The sequence below is a fragment of the Melopsittacus undulatus genome, chromosome 4 (genome assembly GCF_012275295.1).
Source record: "Melopsittacus undulatus isolate bMelUnd1 chromosome 4, bMelUnd1.mat.Z, whole genome shotgun sequence".
Taxonomy (NCBI): Eukaryota; Metazoa; Chordata; class Aves; order Psittaciformes; family Psittaculidae; genus Melopsittacus; species Melopsittacus undulatus.
In genome coordinates this window covers 7,605,134-7,626,473 of record NC_047530.1, presented here as the reverse complement: position 1 = coordinate 7,626,473, position 21,340 = coordinate 7,605,134, and the positions used below count along the sequence as shown (strand labels likewise).

Genomic DNA, 21,340 nt, shown 5'->3' with positions numbered 1-21,340 from the left:
AGTAATCATTGTGTAGTGTTTACTACTTACTCTTCCTCTTCATCAGAGGACGACGATCTGGATGAGCGATCACTTTTCTCACTAGACTTATCATCCTCCTCCTCCTCTTCATCGTCAGAGTATACTTCACTGGTTTTTAATGGCTGTTTTTTTGCAAGCAATTCAGCTGGGTTAAGGAGGACAGAGAATAAGGACAAATAAGCTTTAAGTTTTTTATGAAAGCTTTCTATTAGAGTTGAAACCTTATTGTTTTTAAAACAGAAAAAAAGGGGCAGGTAGCTGTTCATTTTATGCTGGATCCAAGTGCCACATGTTCAAATCCACTAGTAAACTAAGCACTCCTTATTAGACATTCAAAGAGAAAAATCAAAGTGTTTAAAAGCATCTTAAGTCTCAGCTGTACTTATCTTCAGTCTCCCAACCTGGACTGCACACAGCAATACAAGATGGGTGTAACAGCTGGATATACAAAATAAAACTATTATGATCAGACAACTCATTGTTATTTTGCAAGGAAAAAAATATCTCATGTTTGGAGAGGACCACAATAACACCCAGCAGAGTAACAAAAAAGGCTGCGTCAAAAGTCTGACAAGATCAACAAGATGATGTGCCAGGGAAGAAACAAGAAAATGTAGACAAGGTAGCACAAGTACAATAAACACAGTTTGGATGGTTAAAGATTAAATAACAGAATCTAAGCAACCAATTCAAATCCATGCAATAAACATTAGTAAGTGCCATTCAATGGACTGCAATGAAAGTTTGCTTTCTTTTCAGACCATTCCAAAGAGGGGCGAGGCAGAGAAATGCAGTATCAGCGATACCCAAACAGTACCCAAGGTTATCATGTTGGGCAAGAGATCAAGGAAAACAGAGGCACAATTCATTGACTCCAAGGTGTAGAGCTGTTGCATTACCTAGAGACAGGACATAGCACTTTCAAAAAGCTGTAATAATGCCTTCAAAATTGTAGCAATAGCAAGATGCTTTCATACCTGTTCTGTTCTTCCTTTTCTCTCTTTCTGCCTTTAGCTCCTCCATTGCCTGAGATTTCTTGTCTAGCTTCTCATCCCGCTTTGATCGCCGCTCTTTGTTATGTGACATGACCTAAAAACATGCACAGAAGATCCCTCAACATGAAGTGCAATCCACAAATTGAAATGCATTAAAATAAAGATTGTTTGCACACTTCGAAAGCTCCATTTTGAAACAGTTTTTTTTCCCCAAGTTAATTCTTAGAGGCTATGGAGAGTGGAATCAATCTAAAGAGTATTTCTTTTTTCTACTTCAATTAATATATTTACACTTCAGTGTTTCTGCCACCAAGTTTTAGTCTCAAAACTCCTCCTTAAGGTTAAAAGAAACCTAGAGAAATAAAATGGAAGTAATTCTGCAACAAGTATTTAGGAAAACCTAGGTGAATATTCTTCCAAGTCTTGATTCTCGTCTAATCAAGACACTTGTTCTCAATCAGTTGAAAAGAGAAAAGTTATGTTAAAGAATATTTAAAGCAGAAATAAAGTTGTGTGTAAAGTATGCAATATGCATCCCAATCTTGAATGCTGGAAATCCTCTAATCTTTTCAGTTTCTAATGGGTCTACCTGGAATACCAGGTAGCACCGAAAGTAGTTTTTATAACAAGCGTAAGAGACAGTCATTTGAGGTAAGTCAAAGTAATTTCTAGAAGGCGCTGTAAAAGAACTCTGCAAAGATCCTTTTACATATGCATATGCATATACACATCTACACACTGTGTATTATATAAGGGACTACATAACTGTATACACACACGTATATACATATGGAGTTGAGGGGGTAGAGAGATGAGATTCACTCCACTTAACATGTGCATAATGGAAAACTTATTTCACCTAATTTTACTTAAGTGTCAAACATCTATTTCACTAGATGGAGTGAACTGCCAGCTGGAGATGCCCTCCTCTATTGCACAGAGGCAACAAGCGCAAACAAGCAACTAGTTCTTAGATGGCTAAAGTCAGGTGAAACCCATCCCATTCTGGGAGCCTATCTGCCCAGACTCTATAAATAGTTGAGGTCATGGTCTTAACCATTTGAAACCACAGCCAATTCAGCCAGTGGAAACTACAGTTCTATTAAAGAAACCTCAATCCCACAACTGGTATTATCCTCTTTCTACTGGCGGTGGATAAACTATAGAACTCCTGCTCCTCCTAGCATTCAAGCTTTTTCTTGACACCCCTACCTGTAGAAAACAAGCAGTCTTTCCATTGTATGTGCATGCAAAGTAATTAAGACAACAGCTCATCATTTTCTGGCCCATTCTCTCAAGCTTTAACTTTCAAGAAAGACGGCATGTAATGTTTCAGACTGAATGACAACTTCAACTAAAGGAACTGCAAAAGGTTGTTCTCCTTTTCTCATATGGAAGGACTATCACAGCAACTCTAGATGCAGCTGCAACTTTTCATTTTTCATTAGGAGTTATCAGTGCACCCCTCAGCAGACCAAAGATGTTAATTTCTTTAGATGAACAGAAAAGGCTAAAGATAGCTCGAGCATATAAATGAACTAAATTCTGACCTGCTTACCACACTGCTTGACATTAAGAGGAAACATTAGGGCAGAGAGAGGCAGCATCCTACCTCCTGTTGCCAGGGGAATAAGGTTTATTACTATGGACGATTTGATTTCCTACCTGGGATTCCTGGATCTGTGTGAGTTTTTTCTTCTCCTGCTCTTCCTCTTGCTTTTTCTTTTTCTCCTTCTTTTCTTTCTTTTTTGCCGTTTTTAGTTTCTTCTTGATTTCAAACCTAGTGGCGGATATTGAAACAAAAAGAATGTATGATAGAATGCTCCCTCCCTGAATGAGCAAAGTACCATTCAGATGCTATCACAGCTTAAGTTGTTAGTAGGCTGTAAAGAGCTCTTCCATTGCTTGCCCCAGATGGATAACCCTTTAACACTATACTGCCCCTATTCCCATCCCCTTCCTTCCCCAAGAAAAACAAAGGTGAAGAAAAGCTGAGGACAGAAAAGTGCAGACAACAGATAGCTAACCTTTAGTGCGGATGAAACCACATAGTAATGGCTACTCCCCAGAAATCTGTCCTTACTCCTTCTTCTCCAGTGTAGTGACCATTGCATGTTGCCTCCAACTCTAAAAACAATTGGCTATTTTGCATCATTTGCATCTCAACAGCTAAAAGTGTGGGTGTTTAAAGCCACTATCATGCTAACTTTTTCAGTGCTTAAACTCCAGCTTTCTACTAGTACTGGTCTGTATAGGAATGACTGCAAGAAGTCACAGTGAGTCCTCTTTCAGTACCTACATTCCAATGAGACTTGGGCAGTTTCTGTAGTCCAATACAAGCACTACCATTTCTACCTTCACAGAATATTTCACCCTGAAATCTTATTTTCTACCACTGTATTCAGAGGAGTAGTGATTTCACTAGAATTGTCCTGTGACTGAGATACCACTGCACCATGAACTGGTCCCTGCTTTAGTGAAGTGTGCATACAGACAAACACAAGAGGAAAGATTACTTAACTTCCAATAACTGAAATTCAAAATGTGTTATCCACATGAATATTACACAGTCCATTCTTCTTCAGTCCTTTATACCTGGATTTTGTAGACAAGAAACTGAAGTGCCAGATGAACTCATTGCCCTTTACACCTTTAACATGAAGCATATTACACAAGGCACAGGGATTCTATCACAGTGCCTGCTGTAATCCAAACAAACTCACAGCACAACCTACATACAAAAAGCTAAACAGCATTTTGAAAGATAAACTTACCAGAGTTACATAACTACCACCCCCCTGCTTAGTTCAACCTGCCAACCCCTTTACATAGAATAGGGCAAACTTTTTTAATATTAAATCAGCAACTCAAGCTTGTTTGTATCAAGTATTCTCCAGTGTTCATTCTAAAAGACAGACATTGAGTTACCATGGAATAGTGAATGAAGTGAAAAAATATGGTGTCCTTCTACCTGATCTAAATCCGATCTTTCACTTATTTGATCCCTTTCAGGACAGCAGCAGACAAGAGAAGACATTGAAAGCTGTACTAAAACCATAGACAGGCAGGGCTTTAACTAAATATGGCTTGGACAAATGGTCTGATGGTAGCTTGTATTGACAAGATTTACTCAGATGTCAGTTCTCTAGAGAAATTTCTCAGCAGGTGAGGAAAAAGAGAAGTCACTGAAGAGAGAAGCAACTGGAGAAAACTTGCCCTACATGTGCCAAATTTATCATTTCAGACACATGGAAAGAAAAATACCTTTACTACAAGGAAACTGCAACACCCCCAAGTCCTCCTCGGGGCTGCTCTCAATTCAATCTCCACCTGCCTATAGTTGTGCCTGGGACTGCCCTGACTCACATGCAGGACCTTGTACTTGGCCTTACTGAGCTTCATAAGATTCGCATGAGCCCACCTCTCAAGCCCATCAGGGTTGCTCTGGATGGCATCTCTTTCTTCCAGTGTCAACCACACCACCCAGCTTGGTGTCATCAGCAAACCTGCTGTGCGTGCACTCAATCCTGCTGTTCAAGTTGCCAGCAAAGATGTTGAATAGCGCCGGTCCCAAGACAGACCCCTGAGGAACACTCACTTGGACATAGAGCCATTGATCATAACTCTTTGAGTGTGACCATCCAGCCAATCCCTTATGAACCAATGCTATAGTAGCCATTGTACAAGGCCACCAAATTTGCCAGACACCATTTGCCCAAAGTGAAGGCATGTTGGCTGTCACAAATCACCCCTTTACTACTCATTTGTCTTAGCATAGTTTCGAGGAGGATCTGCTCCATGATCTTGTCAGGCACTGAGGTGAGACAGACTGGTCTATAGTTGCCTGGGTTTTCCTTTTTTCCCTTTTTAAAATGCAGTAATATGGCCACAACAGTAACTTTCAGACACTGCCTTTTACAAGAACATACAGAATTCTTGCTGTGTCCTTCTCAACTTGTTACAAGGACAGTTTATGCCAAAAAAAAACACTACAATGAAGCTTAGTTCACTTTACAGTGCTGAATGCTTGGACCCGAAAAATGAGAGCAGTCAGCATGCTCTCCATACAGCCTGTATGAATCTGCTGCCAGATATCAACAGATATAAAATTTACCTTCTTTTTAGCACTTCTCTCTTCTCTATCCTGTTAAACAGCTCCTGCTCTCTCTCCTTTTCTGTCATTTGCTCCAGACGAGCTCGGTCTTCTTCATCTCCCATCAGGTCTTCTCCATAGCCATCATGGAATTCCTCATCTTCTGATGAAGAATCTGAATCTGAGCTAGATGAGGAGCTATTGCTTTCTGAGTCAGAGACTTCTCCTAAACAAAAAAACAAGACAGCAAGATTCAACTGGAGCAAGCCCAAGCACTCCACCATAGCTTGTTAGCAAAGACTACCAAGAACAAATTTTACTCTCCTCCTCCACTATACTGAAAGCATACAGAAAGCATACATATCATAGAATCAGAGAATAGTTAAGGTTGGAAAGGACCTTAAGATCATCTGCTTCCAACAACCCTGTTTAAGTGATGCCTCACCCTAGACCATGCTGCCCAAGGCTCTGTCCAACCTGGCCTTGAACACTGCCAGGGATGGAGCATTTATCATTTCTTTGGGCAGCCACTTCTAGTGCCTCACCACTCTCACAGCAAAGAACTCCTTCCTCATATCTAACCTGAACCTCCCCTGTTTAGGTTTGAACCCATTACCCCATGTCCTATCACTACAGCCCCTGATGAAGAGTCCCTCTCCTGAATTTTGTAGGCCCCTTTCATATACTGAAAGGCTGTTACGAGGTCACTACAGAGCTTCCCTTCTCCAGGCTTAACATGAAAACTAAACCCAGGAGGAAATGCTTCATTACTGCAAGATAAGCATGCTAAAAAATGATAAAATTAGTGGTATTACATGTGAACACAAACTGGGTTGTAAGTAAAAATTCTTACTAGAACAAGCAAATTTCAGGAAGCTTCTTAGTGTGTCAGGGACCCAAGTTTAGGATTTTACACCAATATGCTTATGTCCCTCAGAAATTGCTTATACATCCATAACTTCAAGTGCATGTGTGCACCTCAAATCCCACTATTAATCACTATCAGTGCTCCCAGTTACAGCAATCTGAGAAACTACAATGTGTTGTTTGAAGACTGCAACACTACAAGTCGCTACATCAGAAGACTCAGACATGTTACCCTCGGGACTGGCAAGGCTATAATGCCCCACTGCTGTAACAAGCCCTCACAGCTAGGCTTAAGAAACAGCTGATCCACCAGTAATATAGGGTAACACCACCTTTAAATTTGATCCAAATCCAGGTGCTTTGGTTATTTCAGCTAATTTACTACATTACACCAAATGGCAAAAACAGGCACTAGGATTCTTTCTCTCACTTTCATTCTGCTCTCAGTATTTCTGGAAACTCCAAGCTTTGCAAGCTTACACTGTGAAAACACTTGACTTGTAAGTGCTGATATATACCCCTTCAGCCATTTCATGCTTTGGTCTGTCTCCACTGTGCTTAATATACTTAAAATTGTAGGCTCCTTCATATACTTTCTCAACTTTGCTGGGGTTTTTTGTATCAACTGAAATTGCAACTAACACCCTGCAAACTTTCATGGGCATGATGAAAACAGGAAAGAACACAGGAATTCTGCCCAGCATTGGAACAGATTCAATACTTATGCTAAAAAGTATTCTGACAAAGTCATAGTAATGATTTTTCTTCTTCCATGTCAGTGTAAATGTGCAAGAATTCCAATTCAGAGCAAATGCATGCAAGATAAGCTATTTGCATCATGCAGCACCACACATCTCTCCCTCTGTCATTACAAGAAGTTTGGAGAGGAAAAATACGTCAATGGGAATAAAAGAAAGTGCTACCCACACGACAGATGGGACATGCTAGAAGGAAAAAAGAATTTTCCAGGAGAAAGTGAAGACACGTTATACATCCTTCAGCTGAAACAGTATTTAGTGTGGCAGTTGTAACAGAGTGCTTACAACAGTGCTATACTGAAATATATGCACTTCAGACCATGGCAGGTTTGAGTCATCCAAATTACCAGTAACCCAGTAACTCTCTGAAGGCAGTCTTTAACTTCACCATTTAACATTAGTCTTCAGTGTGCACCAAGGGGTGACTTCATACTGTAAGCAGATGCACATGTGTTATCTTACCCTCTTCAGGTGCTGAACTCTCAGCAGAGCTGTCTTTATCTGAGCTGCCTGAAGAGGCAGCTTTGTTCGTCTGCTTCTTCATGGTTCCTTTCTTCTCTGCCTTACCCGCTTTGCCTTTTTTCTTGTTTTTAGAACCTCCAACAGTCCACTGCAAGGAAAGAACCAAGAAAAGGGTCATAAGACATGAACTCTTCTCCCTCCCTGAAAACAGTGGAGTAAAAATAACTGAGAAACAGTGACCTGACAGCAGTGGCAAATCAATCATACAAGGGGGAGGAAAAAAAAGGCAAAAAATAGGACACTTTTTAGATTAAAGCATTTAAAAGGTTCTTTGAAAAAAAGGCAAAAAATAGGAAACTTATCAAATTAAAGCATTTTAAAGGTTCTTTGAGTTCGGGGGATGTGGAGTGTTGCGTAGTTTTGTGTTGCTCTTAAAAAACAGTTATCAGTGCAAGCCAACAGTTGGTAGGACACTCCCCTAAAAAACAAAACTTAAGACTAAACTAAAACAAAAAAAGTTACAAAAAAGTTAAAAAGTTTTAGTTTTTAAAACTAAAAAACTAAATTTAAGACTTCCGAGTCTGCAACATCCACCAGGAGAAAAGAGGTACTAAAAGTATTTTCCTAGGAAAATGATTTTAAACAAGTGACCAACTGCATTTGTAAAGATTAGCTTCAGTTTACTACTATAAGAGAAGCAACAGATGTGTTTCCAAAACTAGTTTCTTCAAGAGCATGATATTCATAGAATGATAGAATGGTTTGGATTGGAAAGGACGTCAAGATCATCTGTTCTGAGCCCCCTGCCATGGGCAGGGACACCTCACACTAGACCATGTCACCCAAGGCTCTGTCCAACCTGGCCTTGAACACTGCCAGGGATGAAGCGTTTACCACTTCTTTGGGTAACCGGTTCCAGTGCCTCATCACCCTTACAGTAAAGAACTTCTTCCTTATATCTAAACTGAACTTCCCCTGTTTAAGTTTAAACTCATCACCCCTTGTCCTATCACTGTCCCCGATGAAGAGTCCCTCTCCAGCATCCCTATAGGCCCCCTTCAGATACTGGAAGGCTGCTACGAGGTCTCCATGCAGCCTTCTCTTCTCCAGGCTGAACAGCCCCAACTTTCTCAGCCTGTCTTCATACAGGAGGTGCTCAAACCCATGATCATCCTTGTGGCCTCCACCGGACTTGCTCCAAGAGCTCCACGGCCTCCTTATGTTAAGAACACCAGAACTGCACACAGTGCTCCAAATGGGGTCTCACGATATTTAAGAGATTTCATGCAAGCACACCAGTTGTACATGGCATTCTGCAAAAATCTCAGTTTTACCAGAAGTACACAGCATCTGTATTTTCATGCAAGAACCCAGTAGCACACTCGCCCACAGATGGTAATGCCACTGCCTGCATCTATGTACACAAGCCAGAATCAAATCAGAATCACAGAAGTCAAGAAAAAAACAACCAAATGTCAAGTCTTGATTTTCTTTTAATAGTACATCTTCAATTAACTTAGACTTCAGTTTCCAAGTACAAGACTCACCCACCACGCACACAAATAGCAACTTTAAATCCCAAAGTCCCAGGATGAGAACTATTTACCTTACAGTGCGATTTCGTATCAGAATTTATGCATGGTCCCAACTAACTGGGTAAAGCCAGAAGGGAACAGAGCCTGGAATGACTGCCTGTGTATAATTTTAAGGCTTCACAATATTTTGCACTTCACTGCCTCTCCTAGAAATTCTTCAGGCATAAGACCTACAGGGATAAGACAGTTTCTTTCTAAATATATATATACATTTAAACTGTTACCCTCTTTGTACCTTTATATTACTCTCATCTTTCATGCACATCACCACCACGCAGTCTACTACAAAAATATATTCCTAATTCAAGCGAGCAAATACTTCTTTACATAACTGAGACCTTGAGATCAAAACCATTCCAACTGGAGAAAGGAACAAAAAAGAAATCTCTAGATTGGACCTCAGCTGAACACAAATTTCAGCTTTCTCATCTATTCATCCCTTTCTAGGGGATGAATCAAGTCCATTTCTGCAGGCAGTAATCATCCCACCAAATCTGATGATTTCTACCTGATTAGGCACCACACTGGTGTTCAAACACTCTAAATGAAACTCATCCAAGTAGTTAGAGGCTACTACCTGACCTACTACATTCAGAATTTCCTTGGGTTTGATTACAGCCAGCCTTGTACCTTCCACATCACCAGCTGCTTCATAATCATCCGTAAGCACCAGCTCTGTATTCAGAAGTGTCAGTCAGAGACCAGGCAGTTTTCTGAGGTAGAAGTACAGCTACCTAGTGGTGAGCCCTTATTGCAATCCATACCCTATGCAGTTACACCAGCCTGCTATGGTCCATACAACAGGTGAGAAACCACACAGAAAGCACCTGACTTTATAAAGCCTGAGTTTGCATTCAAGTCTCTATTAGATTCCACATTGAAGCTTTACTCATTCAGTGTTACAATACTGCTGCCTAATAACATTCCTAGTTCACTACACCCAAATAAATCAGTTAAGAACAAGCTCGTACTTCACCTGAATCTGCTGAAACCTCAATGTTAAGGAATCATCTCCCAGGTATTACAGAAGAGTGGTATTTGTTCAGGAGCTCACCCCCTGTCAGCACACCAGTGAGAAAGGAAGCATTTGGAAGTGAAGAGCAGAGCCCTCTGAACCAGGGAAACAGAAGTGCCTGCTTCCCAGAGCTCTGCCACTTGTTTTCAGTGTTCTAATGCTGAATTGTACCTTGTATAGGCATGCTGTACAGCAAGAAGGAAGCACAGAGGAAGCCATAGCATACACCACAGTTCTATCAAGACCTCAAGAGGTCATGCTGAGATGAAAGAAATTAAGATCAGATAAAACCAGTGTGACTTCAGTTGTTAATAAAATGTTTAATAGCTGTAGATACATGTATTACAGATCACTATTCTCAGCCTTTAACTTACAAGTGGAACTGTAGAGAGAGCATGGGTCCAAGAAGCCAGGACTGAAGAGAAAGCTGTGTGACAACCTACTGGACAAAAAACAAGTAATAAGGAAAAACCCTGCCCTAATCTAGAATATTTTGCCTTGGTTTCTATTTCACCCCGAAGGTTACATTTCATCTCACTTGTTTATGCAAGTGACCTCTATGCCTTTTAAGTCCTCCCAGTTTCCGTGCTGTCAGCCAAATTTTTCCTCATCCAACTCATGTGCCTCAAGGGTTATTTAGCTACCCCAATCTCTCATGAATGCCTGGTCATTTCTGGTACCACTACAGGATCAGATGAGGGTTTGAGCAAGCTTTATGGGCAAACAAATCAGTGAAGGACATAGTCGGCATGATACCCTTTTAGGCTCACAAATTGCTCTGCAGGCTCAAGAAACACCAGTTGTCATTTGGATACTGAATGACTGCTCTGTATTGTTCAGAGAGAGATTAGCCAACATTGAGTTTCTTCTTACAGCAGAGGAAGATTAACAAAGATTTGCAGGCTGGGAAGGAGACAGTACACATAGGACGCAACACATGGGAAAACATGAACATGACAACAGTGGAAAGGCATGAACTGCATGGAAACCTGCAGTTCATTCCAGTCTTGAGCCCCTTCCTCAAGTTCTGGCACACCAGTGGAAATCAGAAAGGCAATGACATATTTGCATGTAACACCTAGTAAAAACACAGTTACAGTCAGAAGCATTTGTTTGCTCTGTTCCCCTTAACTCCATGCATCTCAAATTGCAAACAATAAACAAAGTATGTCTTCTACTGCAGCTTCTCCAGATTCCCTCTTCCATGTTCCAGTCAGGCGCAGCCAGTCAACACTTCTCACATGCTTCCCATAAACAGCTCCTCTATTCACTGCTGCCTCCTCAGCCACCATCTGGAACCCTCCATGGTTCCAGACACAGCAAGTTAATAACCCCATGCAGAAATGTGCTGCAACTTGGCTTTCTGCTTATTGTTTAGTACTATTGAACAACAAAGCTTTATGGTTCAGTCAAAGGAAGTAGCCAGAAGAGTATTTCAAATTTTCCTCTTCCTTTCAAGGTTCACAGTGCTTACAGCTTGCATATTTCCCCCAAGAAATACTTGGAATCGATGATCTTAAAGGTCTTTTCCAATCTAAATGATTCTGTGATTCTAAGAAGTCCAAGTTAAGCCACAGTACCCAGAATGGACTGCCAACAGCAACAACAAACCCCATCACGTTAGAAATCTGCCAGATTTAGAAATCAGCTTCTACAAAAGCAACTACACAAAATGATTGAAGAAAATCATTTATAACTCAGCAAACCTGGAACGTATTTTCACTGAGGAGATGAAATGAGACCGAGGGAAAAGAAAAGGAGAAAAAAAACTAAAAGTGAGCTCAGAGTACAGAAAGCCATGGAATCACTTTGCCCCCTGCTGCTCACATAGGTACTGTGTGACCAGAGAAACAGTGACTAAATCCATGATCCCCTGAGATTTTATTTTGAAAATAAGTATTTTCCTTGCCCTTTTTTTCTCCCCTTTTACATCAAACCAGAAAGATGCACAACCAAGGTTGCCAGCCTGTAGTTGCAACACCCTTCCCTCCTGGATATCGCTTCCGTAAGCAAAAAGCAAATTAGAAGCCGTAACTTCAAAAGCACAACAGGTTCCCTATGAACATGTTCCTTTCCTAGGCCAGATAAACTTATAGGCCATGACAAGATGACAGCTTAAGAGTACCAAGGTACATAAAGTCAGACCAGCTTACAAACTTTCAGCCATTCTCCTCCATTCACACCAGGAAGACAAAAGGTAGTCCTCCAGGCAAGTCATCAAACTGCAGTTTCAGCCTGTCTGAAGACACCAGGAAGCAGCACAGATATGAAGATAAGGCAGCATTTGCTGTCCTCAGGGTTTCTCAAAGACGGAAGAACTCTGGAGACAGCAATCCAAGAGCTACAAGGAGGAAAATTGTCTCTACCACCACTATTAAGACTAAATACTAAATAAAAAGTTCCATTACTTTTCCTGCCTTTCAGGGTCTGCACTGGTCATTCTGACACCTCGAACACCTTCACAGTGACAACAGCCGAACAATTCGAAGATTTATAAGACCATTTTAAACACAAATAGGAAACTCAAGGTGTTAAAACCAAAATGGAAAGACAATAAGAAAATATCATTTGACAACCGTTCCCTACAACATCCTTGTCTCTAAACTGGAGATGCACAGATTTAACAGATGGACCACTCAGTGGATAAGGAATTAGCTGGACAGTTGCACTCAAAGGGTTGTGGTCAACAGATTGAGATTGGAGATTGGAGGTGGAGGCTGGTTATAAGTGGCATTGCTTGGGGGTTGGTATTGGGACTGGTGCTGTTCAACACCTTTGTCAGCAAGGAGGGACAGTGGGATCAAGTGCACTCTCAGCAGGTCTGTTGATGACACTAAGCTGTGTGGTGCAGTCAACACGCTGAAGGGAAGGGATGTCATCCAGAAGGACCAGGATAAACTGGAGAGGTGTGCCAGTACAAACCTCACAAAGTTCAACAAGACCAAGAACAAGGTCCTGCATGTGGTTTGGGGAATCCCAAGCACAAACACAGGCTGCGTGGAGAATGAATTGACAGCAGCCCTGTGGATGACTTGGGGGTGTTTGTTAAGTTCAACATGATGCAGCAGCATGCACTCACAGCCCAGAAACAGTGTGCGCTGGGCTGCATCAAAAGGAGCATGACCAGAAGGGAGGGAATTCTCCTCTACTCTGCTCTGGTGAGATCCCACCTGGAGTACTACATTCAACTCTGGGGCCCCCAAAGTAAGAAGGATGTGGACCTGCTGGAGTGAGTCAAGAGGTTCATCACAAAGATGATCAGAGGAAGTGTGCAACACCAGGTTGGAGGGGGCTTGAAGCAACCTGGTCTAGCGGAAGGTGATGCTGCCCATGGCAGGGGGTTGGAACTGGGTAAGCTTAAAGGTCCCTTTCAACCCAAACCATTCTATGATTATATGAAATAAAGTGAACACCTTCTGAAGACACAGAAGAGGTTTGTCAAAGAGCTGGCTGAAAGAAAGCTTCATGCACCAAAATATCATCAGACACTTGATCCATCCTCCACCTGAGTAATGCTCAAAGGAGCTCACAGAAGGGTAACTATGGAAAAAGCAAACAAACAAACAAAAACACACCAGCAAAAAAGACCAGACACAAATAACCAAATAAAAGAAGAAACCTATAATAGGTACAAATTCAGTTTAAATGGCAAAATTTGCCCTGGAAGTATTCTGTGAGGTCCATGTACTGCAAAAATGGCATGAACTGCTGAGTGACAACACTGAGATGGTATATACCAAATGCCAATGCAGAAACACTTTCCATTATCAAAACAAACTTGGGGATACCACTGGCTATGAAAACCTGCAGTGTTTTATTTAGGAAGCCTGGGCCAAACAGCTGGAGATGGCAACAGCCATAAAACACTTGGTCAATGAGTGCCCTGCATAGCTCTAATATCACCAGCCAGCAAGCATCATCCAGACTAACAAAAGCTTAATGACTTCTCGAAGTATTAGACAGTGCCTTATAACTGGATTTGTCTCAGCAAGAACTGCTCCCTGGATATAAGAAAAAGTTAATTTAGTGAAAAAAATTAAATAAAATCACATATTCAATTCCAATACTTTTCATGAGTCTATTTCTGGAGCAACCTACTCCACATCAGAGCTCCTGCAGACTCTCATGACACATAATCATAACACATAACCCCTGAAGCTATCCCCATGCTAGTCTGCAATTTTAAGAAGCTACTTGCAGACCAGATTTTGCACCTATTTTGTCCACAGTTGGTTCACACCGCTACTCTGGACATTCCAGCCCCAATACAATGAGCCTGCACTACTTAAATTTGCACTTGCACTTTGTTCGGGGGGGTGGGAGGGGAAAGTGACAGCACCTCTCTTCCTTAAGGAAAGCTTTGCTATTGCATCCATTAATAGCTGAAGGAAACTGTTTCCAAGAAGAGTCAAATTTACAAAGCACACAGCCTGTAATGCTGGAGGGCTGTGTGTAAGAAGATTAAAGCACAGCCCGTTTCAAATTTCCTAAGCTTAAAAAAATGTATGGCAAAGGCCTCACAGGACTGCAGAACCCACTTGTTCTTGAAGGTCTAATTAAAGCAGTATTATGGAATAAAAGCACACACTGGGGAAAGGGGAAGACATTCAGCATCATAATCTCTATAGATCCACAAAAGACATCCCCAAAGCAGAAGGAACTCATGCAGTTTTCTGCTAATCTGTGGCTTAATAGAGTGCTCTAACTTGAAGTGTAGTAAGTAGATCTAAACATCCAAGTCATTTCCTCATAACAGGGGCAAAAGGCCCCTATTCGAGTCTGATTTCCCCACTAGCTGCATGACCACTGCTCACTTCCTCCTCTGTCCCACTGACAAGATTCAGCTATGCCATCTCCTACTGAATCTGCGCTTTTGCAAATAAAGGCATAAATGGATATTCCTTGCTAAACTTCACGCTAGTACCAAGCATTCTTGACAGAACTTTTCTTGTCCTGGAATTATCTTCTGCTGTTGCCCTAGAGTTGTTAAAAGGCACAACCAAACCCTGCACCACATTAGGACGAATGTAGAAGGATGCATAGACCTATGGCAGCACTGCTAACAACAAACCTTTCAGGAGAAACAAAACAGGAGCTCTTACAGCATTGTCTAACCTACACTGATGGTAGTAAAGTTGTTGCAGAAGTCATTCAGGCTTCAGCATGCCACAGAAAGAATTGTCTTACTGAAAACAACAATGCCAGGATAAAAGGAAGAGCAAGACCAGAATTAACCCACTGCAACTAAAGAACACCATCCACACAATGTCTTCAATAAGCAATGAGGGTACCTTGTGGACAAAACATACACCTCTAGCACAGTAGCCCAAACAGTAAAATGGCCAACACCAAACTGGTTACATGCAGCAGGCTAACAGCTTGGGATTGTGACCTTTTGACTAGTCACGGCCAGATGCTGCTCCACAGATAAAGGAGCTGTCTACCTTCACATCTGCATCTGGCTTAGTGTATCTCTTTGTGAAGGTAGCACTTCATATTGCAAAGCTCTGCAGCCATTGCTATTAGGTCTCTGAATAACAGTTCATAGTCAATTCAGTCTTGCATGTTCCACAGACCCACCAGATGACGGTTCAGAGCATCCCTCCCATTTCATTGCCTGCAACTCACCTTCAGTCCCTTGGCTAAGTAATTTGATTCAAACCACACTGGTCCTTAAAGTGTTACAGAACCTAGGATCTACACCAATCCACCAATGATGTGGATAACAGCTTTCACAGAAGTGCATTCTCACTGAGACACAGAAAATATAATGTTAAAGGTCTACTGAAATCCCTTGGGCACCATTGTATAAACGTGGCATTGTTTGTACATGCTGTTATTCTGTCATTCAAAGTGAAATTTCTCTTCCCTACACTCACAAACATTCCTCCTTTTAATAAAAGGTAGAAGAGCAGCATTAGCCTCTGAAGCAGATTTAGGTTCCCTTCTGGTACAACTATCTGACGCAACTATCCTGGAACACGTAGTGCAGGAAGTGCAAAGGATGCACACACTACAAAACCTGTGCAGAAACACATGGATATGATTAAGCACATTTGCCCAAGGCAACATTTCCATGCTTTTGCCTCAAGGTCCTCATCTTGCAAGGAGTCCAGTAAGACAATTTCAATTTTCAGACCCACTCTCCCAGCCTCCAGGGTTGAGCAAACCTCAAACCTACCACAAGAACACTGATAAAACCAAAGTCGTCCAGCAGGAGATGTGTAGTCAAGCCTAGGGACGAACACAACTGAATGACTGGCAGAAGCAGAACTGTTATAACCCAGCCTGTCTCAGCCTGCTGTGACAAGCAGCAGTTCAGAATGCATATTTCAGACACAGGAATAGATACAAGTGTCCTAATTACCTCTTCTCTAAACCTTTTCCTCTTGCTGCATGGAGGTCAGAGAAAGAACAGAGTATCAATTAGAAATTATACACAGATTAGAAAGAGTACCAAATGCACAAGGTGCAACAGAGATACTACTGCACCTGCAACTCTGCAAATCTGTGAAGAGATACATTGTCATATTCTACATAAATGAAAAGGTAGGTCTTGTAGTTACACAAGCTAAAAAATAACTCGAATATTATTTATTCTGTCAGTTTTCAGAGATAAACACAGAAGGCTTTATCACTGACATACTTTCCACACCTAAGTCTACTTTTCCAGTCAAGCTGGTCTCCACACAGCTTAGAATAACTAAGCTATGCACCAGCAAATCTGTACATGCACCGTGACAGTCTGAGCGGTCACCTTAGCAAATCTAACATACCCAGTCCAGTCAGAGTTTTATCTTTCCTTAAGTCTTAAGCATATATTAGATAAAAGAGTCATGTTTTAAAAAACAAGAAAAGGACTGAAGGAAACAGAGTTCCAAGTATATTCATTTCAAAAATGCCTCAGGAAGAAAATTAACACACACATTCTTTACACTTACTGGCAGAACTCTGCTACACTATCAAATGCATTAATAGTTACTAGTTTCTCACTGGCCCACCCTATTGGTCTTCAAATTGTCACAATGACAGTAGTCATTTTCTGTAGTTTCAGGGGAAGAAAATCCACCCCTAACCGCTGCCTGATGAATTTTTAAGAACAGATGTATAAATGACCTCACTGCCTGTGTGGAAACCTTGCAAAAGGCATTTGTAAACCTTCCAGAAAGTGTTTTTATTCAAATACCTGTATGACCTGTTTGTCAGTTCCTCTGTTTTAATAAGTCTATTTTCATTTTCCTTCACAGATGAAAGCAGAGACTTTTAACCAGTTCTAAAGTACTAAAAAAATATAATAAAACCAGATCTGGCAGATAAGCACCACTATATAAGGAATTTACTAAACCCTAGAACAAAGTAATGCTAAATTCTTTCTTGCCTTACTTTCTTAAAAAATGCCAATAAAAACACACTCTTGCATGTTCACATGACCAGACAAGCCAGTTCACAGCCGACTTCTTGGAGATCAAAGCAACTAAACAGAAGATTTTTACCACACGCAAAATAATACCACCTGCCTTGACCCTTTTCTTCCCTGAGGAAGGAAGCTCTCTTCTAAAGCTAAGAACTTCCCTCCCTTAATTCAGAGTCCAACTTTAGCAACTTCACTGCTGCATCAACCACAGGCAAGCAGGTCATAGCTCCTTCAACCCCAAGCATTACCCAGGAAAAACCCTAGTTTCAAGCAGGTAAATCACCAGACCATTCAGACCGTATGAACATGGGTTTAAACAGGCAGTCACCTTTTCTACAGACACACAGCCTATTTTGCATGCAGTTACAATTCATAGCATATGAATTAAAATTAAATAAATAAATAAATAAAGTATTTCTGAGTACACATCCTCTGGGCTTAATGCGTCTCCATCAGTGCCACTGATGGCCAGTTCCACTTTACGAAGTCAGCAGGCTAAATACACTGTATAATAACAACTTCACTGCTTAGGTACAACCAGACAACTAACCCTGGGCAATTTTACTGATAACATGACAAACTCACCTCATCATCACTGTCTGATGTCTCAGAGTCTGAAGATGCTGTAGGTTTGCTCACAGGTGGCTCCTTTTCTTCAGAGTCACTACGCTTCCGTTTGGCCAATGACAAAAGCTCCTGGTGTGGAAAACCACATTTAGTTTAAAATATTGTAATTAGTTTTATCAATCCAGGTCAGAACATATGCACTTTCTCTGTGATATTTGAGCACATCCCAGCGACAGGATTATCCCCACTGACCAAGGGACAAAGTCTACTTGTATTTCACAAACATATATATATACACACAAACACAATTTTAATACTACTGGATGCTACAAAAGGATTTTGAGGATAAGTTGCAATATGTAAATAATACTGTAATATACTACCATAATTAATCTCTTAGTATAAATGACATTGAGGGTGGTGAAGCACTGGCACAGGCTGCCCAGATAAGTAGTAAATGCACCATCCCCAGCAGTGTTCAAGGCCACGTTGGACAGAGGCTTAGGTGACATGGTCCAGTGTGAGTTGCCATGGTTTAAAGCCTAACTATTTGGCTCTCTGGGAAGGGGTCTAGAGTAAGTGGGAAGTCTCCTGTCTTGCCCCACCTTGGGGAAGGAAGAAGGGTCCACACTTAAACCATGTCAGGAGTCCTCATCCATGGTGGGGGGGTTGAAACTAGATGATCTTAAGGTCCTTTACAACCCTAACTATTCTATGATTCTATGACATAAGACAGATTACTTTCAGAGCCATGTCCAGATCTGCTTTATTTGGATTGGATAATAATTGGATTGGATTGGATAATAATTCAAAAATGCCTAAACTACAGTTGTGCAGCATTAACCCAAAAAGCCACATCCCACTAGAGAGCAGCTCCTTCTGCTAAATAAGAGATGTTTGCAATTAAACACTTTAAAAGGGAAATCACCACAATGTCATGGCTGATAATATTTGTCAGCCTGTTCAAATCCTTTTCACTGTCCCTACATACCACAGAATGCACTTAACGCCTTGGATAGACACAGAGCAGGCATCAAGCTCAAACACTGTGAGATTAAGTAGAGCTGTTCTCTTCTAAAGGGAGCACTTTCAAAGGGAACACACACCAGTGCAAAGAACTAAAGGGCTCTCAAATAATCTCATAATCTGCTGTTCACACCTTGTTCAGATGACAGAAGCAGTAGTATAAAACAACCATTTCTGAAGCTGCATTACTGTCTTTGTAGTCCATGACATAATTTATTCTTAAAAACATTGCTCTGGGGCTGAACCTTAACCGTGCGTAGAAATAGAGTCACACCAACTTCTGCAGTGTTGGGAAGCCAACACTAGATCTGTTTACACTAGTTTCACAACTGAAAGATTATCTCCAAATGGATTATAATTGAGTACCTCAAATGAGAATACAAACACTGCAGAAACTCATGGTCTAGGCTACTCACCAACAAAGAAACCTTACATTAGTGTTGGCATTTTACAAGCCTTTCTCTGAAGAAGGCATGCAATATCAGAGCACATCTGTAAAACTAACTACTGTTCAGGAAGCTCCTGATGTTTTCTACAAACTTTTCCAGAAATTCTCTCACAACTGTCTCTAGGTAGTCCTTCAACCCAGATTATCTTCTCCCTGGATGCTATTTTAGCATATTTACCACTACTTTTATTTCAAGCAATTATCCTTCTTTCTACCCCTGTTCTGTTTACTGAAATATTATATTAGAAAGGCTCCCATGGATTCAAAAAGCCTATATCCCTGAGGGAAGCTGTCAAACATTTAACCTACAGGGGCCTCACTCCGTATATTCTCATCTTTCAACTATACCACAGAGTCATTGCTTCCCTTCTACCTAATCTTCACTCTTGCACCTAAGTATCCCTGCTGTTAGTTACTACAAATAGCTCAGCAGAGAAGGAAGAACCTCAGGTACTTGGGTACAGCTGCAGATGCATGCTTCCAGTGAAGGATGGCACAGAAGCAAAACTATGAGTTTCTTCCTGCCACCATCACTCTGATTGCCTGATCTACACTAGAGCTAGTCCAACTCTTCTATTTTCAAGCTCTGAAGAAACTATCAGACTAATATACTAGTGGTGAGATGCTGGCAGCTCTAAAGACTCTAGAGGCATGCAAGATCAACATCAGGGCAGGCCCTGCTCCAGTGTATTTGTCTGACAGAGGCTCTGATCTGACTTTTCTGAAGCTTCAAGCCGCAAAACTATTTTTAAGTGTTTGGGAAGGTTTTTCTATTGCAACTTAGCAACAGTTTCTATATTGAAAACTCTGAAGGTCCAGAACATAAATTAAGTGTGACATGTAGGCTTCAGCATATTTAACCAGCCAAACTTCTTGGAACAAGTACTGTCATACAGGCTGTAACACAATTCACCTATAATGTCTTTATTTCCCATTTGAATCACATCATGAACACCTCATACACAGATAAGTCTTTGAAAGTAGCTCCCTCCAAAGAGGAAGACACCCCCTTTGAAAGCCTGTAAGGGCAAAACTTCAGAATAGGCTGCCCATAGAAATGGTAAATGCTCCGTCCCTGGCCAGGTTGGACAAAGCCTTGGGCAACATGGTCTAGTGTGAGGCAGGTTGGAACTGGAAGATCTTAATGTCCCTTCCAACACTAACCATTCTATGATTCTATGAACTGACACCAGAAGTAGCACGTCCAATCCGAGATGCCTTTATAAGTAAACACTTCTCCTTGTAACATGTGATGGTATATACATTATGTGATTGTATATGCAGGCTCGTAACTCTGTGCAGTTTGCCACCAATAGAGCTCAGGCTCCAAGACTGAGGGAGGGAGCACTGAACACGCATTAACCACCCCCCCCGGGCACACGCCTGCCCCAAGGGGCTCACCGGGACGCAGGGACCTGATCTGACACGCTGCTCTCCCGCCGCGCCAAAGCAGCACTGAAAAGTTGCCCAGCCCTTTGGGCCTCTTCACCCACTACCCGAGGGGTGCCGGCAGCCGGGCCTCACTTCCCCCCTTCTTCGGGCCTGAACCGCTCCAGAGCATCTCCCCCTCCGTCCCACCCTCCTGCAAGCACCGGGCCTAGCTACGAAGAGCCCCCCCCTCCCCCCGAAACCGGCCAGGGATCCGGCGGAGGAGAACGGGCCTCTTCCCCGCGGGATCCCTCATGGGGCTGAGGAGAAGGACGGCTGCTCTCGACCCCTGGGCGGGAGCGAGGGAACGAGGGAGGGATGGTGGCACCAAGCCCTGCTTGGGCCCGGAGATCTCAGGCCCCGCGTTCGGGCCGGGCCTGCCCCGCGCACCTGATCTAGGTTCTCCTCGCTACCGCTATCCTCAGTATCGGAGTCGATAAGGACGCGGCCTTTCCGCTTCTTCACCATGGCGGAGCCGGTTGTTCCGCCTCACTACCTCCCACCCTCCCCGCCCTCGGCGGCAGCGGCGGCGCGGCGGCGCTCGCAGCGGCCCGGCCTGCCCCGCGCCGCCCGCCCGCCCGGGACACAAAGGGCACCACGCATGCGCACCGCGCCGGGGCGGGAAGAAGGGCGGGAGGAAGGGCGGGGCTG

At 42.2% G+C, this 21,340-nt stretch overlaps 1 protein-coding gene across 1 annotated transcript in view; it reads right to left on the bottom strand.

Annotated features, from left to right (window-relative positions):
- The window catches only part of RTF1 (RTF1 homolog, Paf1/RNA polymerase II complex component), a 34,176-nt gene extending 12,893 nt beyond the window's left edge, over positions 1–21,283 (bottom strand). Inside the window, exons 1-7 of the mRNA XM_031044503.2 lie at positions 21,080–21,283; positions 17,806–17,916; positions 7,197–7,344; positions 5,131–5,335; positions 2,682–2,796; positions 999–1,110; positions 31–166 (exon numbers count right to left, since the gene is read on the bottom strand). Of these exons, the coding sequence (XP_030900363.1) occupies positions 31–166; positions 999–1,110; positions 2,682–2,796; positions 5,131–5,335; positions 7,197–7,344; positions 17,806–17,916; positions 21,080–21,157 (905 nt within the window). The 5' untranslated portion in view covers positions 21,158–21,283. The remainder of the gene's footprint in view (positions 1–30; positions 167–998; positions 1,111–2,681; positions 2,797–5,130; positions 5,336–7,196; positions 7,345–17,805; positions 17,917–21,079) is intronic.
- Between the last annotated feature and the right edge of the window lie 57 nt (positions 21,284–21,340).